The 5,721-nt window shown below is 35.7% G+C and overlaps 1 protein-coding gene across 2 annotated transcripts; it reads right to left on the minus strand.

Annotated features, from left to right (window-relative positions):
• Window positions 1-441: 441 nt before the first annotated feature.
• On the minus strand, window positions 442-5,362 carry LOC131657104 (protein FAR1-RELATED SEQUENCE 5-like). Of its 2 annotated transcripts, XM_058926596.1 has the most exons (6): window positions 4,825-5,362; window positions 2,220-4,449; window positions 2,053-2,133; window positions 1,607-1,958; window positions 926-1,124; window positions 442-824 (listed from the first exon to the last, which is right to left on the minus strand). In XM_058926596.1, the coding sequence occupies exons 2-4, from the start codon at window positions 4,440-4,442 to the stop codon at window positions 1,665-1,667; spliced, it is 2,598 nt and encodes an 865-aa protein (XP_058782579.1). In that variant the 5' UTR covers window positions 4,443-4,449; window positions 4,825-5,362; the 3' UTR covers window positions 442-824; window positions 926-1,124; window positions 1,607-1,664. The 2 variants fall into 2 exon arrangements, with proteins under 2 accessions (XP_058782579.1, XP_058782580.1); XM_058926597.1 differs by having other exon boundaries at window positions 1,620-1,958; window positions 2,220-5,362.
• Window positions 5,363-5,721: the final 359 nt, after the last annotated feature.

Consider the following 5,721-nt stretch of genomic DNA (forward strand, 5'->3'; position numbering starts at 1 on the left):
TTTTTGTTTATTTGTACGGAGTAAGGATCCATGCAAAAACCCATGCAATGCTCAAAATTCAGTGGGTGCAAAAATGAAAAAGCATGAATTATTGGTATGTTAACATAGTTGTTTTGCAACAACACACAGTCATGATACAATATGCAAAGTATTTTCCGGATTAAGGTTTCTGTTACTAATGACCTAATTTATGGTTGATGTTGTTCACCTTTCTGTTACTAATTATCTAATTTATGGTTTTCTTGTTGTTGTTGTTTATGCTTTTGTTACTAATGACCTGATTTATCAGAAAACAAATTATTCATTTATAGAAAAAAGAAACTTCTCATCTGAAATATTTGTAGTGAGTAAATTGCTAACTGAATGATGCAAAATGCTAAGATTTAATTTAATATTATACACAAGCAATACAATAATTCATTACACTACAAAAGTACATTATGAAACTCGACATTTGATTCATTCCAACACCAAAACAGACAACATCAAAACAAACTACATACCAACTACTTAACAAAACATCAAAGAAAATTACTTTCCATCTTCAACCAAGTTTAATTATACGCCTAAAATTATTCGTATTACATCATAAAACGAACAAACATTCTTGTAGGAGGATCTGCCACAGTGCACTCAAGAACATCACCAGCCCTCAGACGAGTTGCTTTAACATACTCATACCAACCTAAGCAAAGATATCTCTCCCCTGGCCTCCTACCAGTCTTCAACACACATGGGTAAACAGCATCGGTATGAACATCGACAATGTCTATCTCAGTTTGCAACGGCAATAACCAGTTGTCAGCAACATTAGATGGAAAGTGCTGCATTTTAAATATGTTTCATAGCACAAAATCATTATCAATACATGCTTCAACATAACATACCAAAATGTCGATTAAAATAACCGGTCCAGATTACTTACGAAAACATTTTTTCCTCTTACACAAGCAGCAGTGACACGATAATTGAATGAAATGCCATTTTCTTCGACCATGGGATCACCAAAATTTTCATCCATCTCTTCTTCACCTTCATCACTTTCAATGTCACTGAGATCGACATTCTGTTCAACCTCATCGTAAACGTAATTACCTAAATACTCAGCCCATTGTTCATCCATCCTTCAAAAAGATAAACATGCAACTATTAAAATTACAAAGCAAACAATGAAATTATATGTAAACGCAAATATGTAAGCAAATGATAAACATAATTACGTATCACTTGAAGTCACTGAGTGGGATTCACCACTGGACATTTCTCAAGAGCAATAACACTCAACAATTCACTTTTAAAACAAGATTTTTTTCCTTATGTTATTTTTTCCTCTCTTGGTGGTAATACTACTATATATATTGGAAAAAATATATAGGTATAGTTACACCTAACCTAAACCTCATTCAATGGCATTAACTCTAAGTGAAAAAAAATATTAATGCATGATGGTAATATAACCACTACTGCACTCATAGAATTAGGTGACTGACAGTAGAACTATTAAACTGTATCAGTGTTGATTTGACTCCACTGAACTTACAAACTATATGCTAGGACACAAAAAAACTATATAGATGCATGTATTCTAACCTAAACCTTGTCATACCAATAAAAATCACCTCCAAATCCATGCCTGGTCAAATTACAGCTACTTCTTTGCTCGTTCAAGTACCACCATTGTTCATCGGTCGTTGTAGCCTACCGAAACACGAACCCGAATTTTCTGCAACTGTCGTTGGATATAATGGGATTACCGGTTGTAAGTGCATTGGATGCTGCACCGGTTGTACCACTGGCAACACGGGGTGCAATCCATACACTGCAGGCATGGGTATGCTTGTGCTTCCAACTTCCGCGCGAGAAGTCGCCGTCACATTAGCGCCACGAGAGTTCGGTGGTTCCGTACATTTATTTTGCACACTACTTCCCCCAATGCGACCTCTTTTTCCATTCTTGTTCTGTTTTAACAAACAAATTATTCTTTTAATACAGATAATAACACGTTATAATTAATACAGCATATCAGTGCTTGTATTAAAAAAAACATAATACCTTCACAACTTGGCTGAATGAATCAGTTACTGGCCGCGACGTCATAACAACATTTTGTTCAGATGGCGCGTTTTCCGCAACCTGCAAATTATACAACAGAAACTACTATGTTTATCAAAAGAGCAACAGATTGACTCAAACGAACAGAATATAGCTTTTGAAATTACCAAACAACTCCTTGCATTATGAGTTCTACTATTGCATTTAGAACATCGCCTAATAGCTTTTATGTCATTCTTTTTTTTCTTTGGAGCACCTTTGCTACTCACAATATTTGGATCACCTACGGCTGAGTTCGATGCCAAAATAGGATCGTCCGTACTGCAATACTTTTTTTGTAACATCAGAATATCACCCATTATGTCCCCATAAACACCTTCCTTTTTTGAAGCTTCTCTGCAAAAAACAGTAAATGCAGAACAATATGCACCAAACCGAGCTAGCTCAATCATATTAGGATCATCAGAACCATTACAATTCATGTTCAAGTATTGAATTTTTGCATCCTTCGTCCACCTCGACAAAATCAAACCGGTGGGAATGAGACTAACATGTTCTTCCTTCATGACACCAAACATATGAGAACATGGAATCCCACGAGAATCCCATAACCTACACTCGCATTGAAGTGTTTCACCATCATACACAACCTCTACGTCATAGTTATCACAACAATATTTTGTAAATCGATAAGTCTTAAATCCGTTGTGAAATAACCTTTCCTTAACAATCAATGATCCAGCCTTCACTATTTCATCTCTGACTTCCTTGAAAATCTCCGTGGTATAAACTTTCGCAGCATGGCTCTCAAGGGCACGCAGTTGAGTAGTCATCACAGGTTCTGAAAACATTGATTTAAAATCGGCAATCAGTTCATTGTTTCTATAACATCTCATAGCCTGATCAAAATTGTGCATAAATTCAAAAATGCAGCCTTTCTTCCTGACATAACTCTTGATGATTGCATTGACGGCTTCACATTGAGACGTAGTTCTTATACGTGCAAAAAACTTCTCACGTAGATATGCAGTTGCCCATAGTGACCTGTTCTCGTACGTTTTTTGAACCCAAGGATTTCCTTCAAGTCCGTTTTCTTTAATTGTTTTTGACCAAAACTCTTCAAATTGATCCTTTGTAAAATTAGAGTACATGGCTTTTTGAAAATCTTTCAAAAATTCCGAGTTCTTTACATTCTCAGTCGCATTCTTGTTCAAATGCCAAGCGCATAAACGATGTGTCGCATCCGGAAACACCTGTTTTATAGATTCCCTCATCGCCCCATCTCCATCTGTTACAACCGCTTCTGGGTATTTATTTTCCATGCACTCTAAAAAACACTCCAACAACCACTTATACGTTTCTGTCGTTTCATCTGACACCAATGCAGCACCAAAAATAACTGTCTGAGAGTGGTGGTTACACCCTGAAAATATAACCAATGGGTAGTTGTATTTGTTCTTCTTGTAAGTCGTGTCGAACGCAATCACATCGCCAAAACAAAAATAGTCAGATCTACTGCTTCCATCAGCCCAAAAAAGGGACTTCATTCGTCCATCCGTGCCTACGGCATATTTACCATATAACATGGGATCAGTAGATGACTTCACATTTAGATAATTTATAGCAGCGGCAACGTCACCATCTTTAATAGTAGCACGCATTTTACTATCAAAATAATTGTACAGATCCTTCTTTGTAAACCCAACACGATCGTGTCCACCCTTCTGAGCAACCATGTACCCCATTATATGACAAGTTCTAATTCCATTTGACTGTAGACCGTCAATCTGAGCTCTATCTGCTGCAGTAATCTCACGATAAATGGGGTGTAAGTGGATAAACCTAGATGGTGTTAATTCATGGTTGTGAGCCTCTTCAAAACATGACACTACATAACTACCCTTCTGGGGGTTGTAATGCACACGAAGCCTAGCGGGACAATTAGTGCGGGTCGTAGGTCTGTGTTCTCTTTTTCTATCAAGCCTCCTTAAGTGTTTTGTATCTCTTAGACCGCGTTTATTGCATACAAACTGCCTCATTATAATTGTTTGTCCACCCCCAGTCGATCTTCTCCTAACATCACTTTTCCTAATGGCAAACCCTTTACATTTAGCATACTTGAAATAAAACAAATTAGCTTCATCAACTGTACCGAATTCCATAGCACGAATTTCATCAGCAGTAAGGGCATCAATTTTCAGTATTCTATCACCTACAACTGCATCAAATTCATGGAATTTTTCATTGTGACTATCACCATCGCCATCGCCATCACTTGAACTTTGGTACGCACTGGACACCGAATTACTGTCATTCTCCGATTCAGAATCAGATGTTCCACTGTCACGGTATCGATAGTAGTTGGAATCATAATGGTCGGTGTTTTCCATGGTACACCTGAATTAACACATTTGTTAACACACCAAAAATCAACACAAATCACAGTACATAATTTCCTATTCAAATCAAAGGTACTTAACATAATTGAAATTTCCAAATCATCAAATAGGGAACCCATGTACAGAAAACCATTTCAAGCATCAATCACAATTCCTTATTCCCTTATTAAATCAATCGACCTGATTCAACGGTACCCACCAAAAGTGAAATTTCGTAATCATTAAATATAAAACCCATGTAAACAAAACAGATTCCCAATCCTAAACCCTAATTTTTAATAAAACAGATTCCCAATTCTAAACCCTAATTCCCAATTTGAAATCAGTAAATCTTAACTATTCAAACAAATATAACAACCATTTTCTCATTTACCTTTGCAGCAGCGTGCTCAATACGAACACAAACAGATTTGTGGTCCTGTTACGTTTGACGAACCTGTGAATGGGACGATTACTGTTGTGTTGAGTTTGCAGTGTTGGGAAAAAATGCTAAGATGAGACGATAACTGTTGTGTTGAGTTTGTAGTTGGGAAAAAAATGCCAAGATGAGATGATGAAGAATTTTTATTTTCAACGTCTGTTCACGATGATGAAGTGAGGGAGATGGAGATGAGTTGATTAATTTGTTGAGTTGATTAATTTGTTGAGTTGATTAATTTGTTTTAATTTAATTGATTTTGTTTATAAACATTACATTTTAAAAATAATATTAATATGTTAGGGACTAAGTTGCAATATACAAACTATAAAATTACCATAGTAAGTGACAATAAGGGTCATTTAATGCTCCAGTCCTATGTGGCACTATTAGGGCTTAGGGCTTAATTCTGATTGGTCAGACAGTGACTTCACCACTGAAGTCAAATTGGCAACTGCACCATAGAATTTCTCTTTATATAAGGATGAAAAAAATAAAGTACCGGGGGCAGCGTCAATTTTCTCTGGAACAATAAAAAGAAAAAGGAATAAAATTACAACATACAAAAACTTGATTTCAGCCATATTTCTCTCTCTTTGCATGCCAAAATAGAACATTATTTGACTCTTATATAATGTATAAAACACATGTTGTTCTAAAAAAATTTAAAAACAAATTAGCTCTTTAGGTGAGGTGATAAAACCCTCATGTAAAACTATAAATTATTTTAAAGTGTTTCTTAGGATGATCAATGTGTTGTATTTAGTAAAGCGTTAACTTAAATTTTTTATAATCATTTGAATCTTTGTTTTCGATTAAGTTTTTAACCTTTGATGAGAGGAATGAGTTATT

Source organism: Vicia villosa, linkage group LG3, assembly GCF_029867415.1.
Source record: "Vicia villosa cultivar HV-30 ecotype Madison, WI linkage group LG3, Vvil1.0, whole genome shotgun sequence".
In the NCBI taxonomy this organism is placed as follows: Eukaryota; Viridiplantae; Streptophyta; class Magnoliopsida; order Fabales; family Fabaceae; genus Vicia; species Vicia villosa.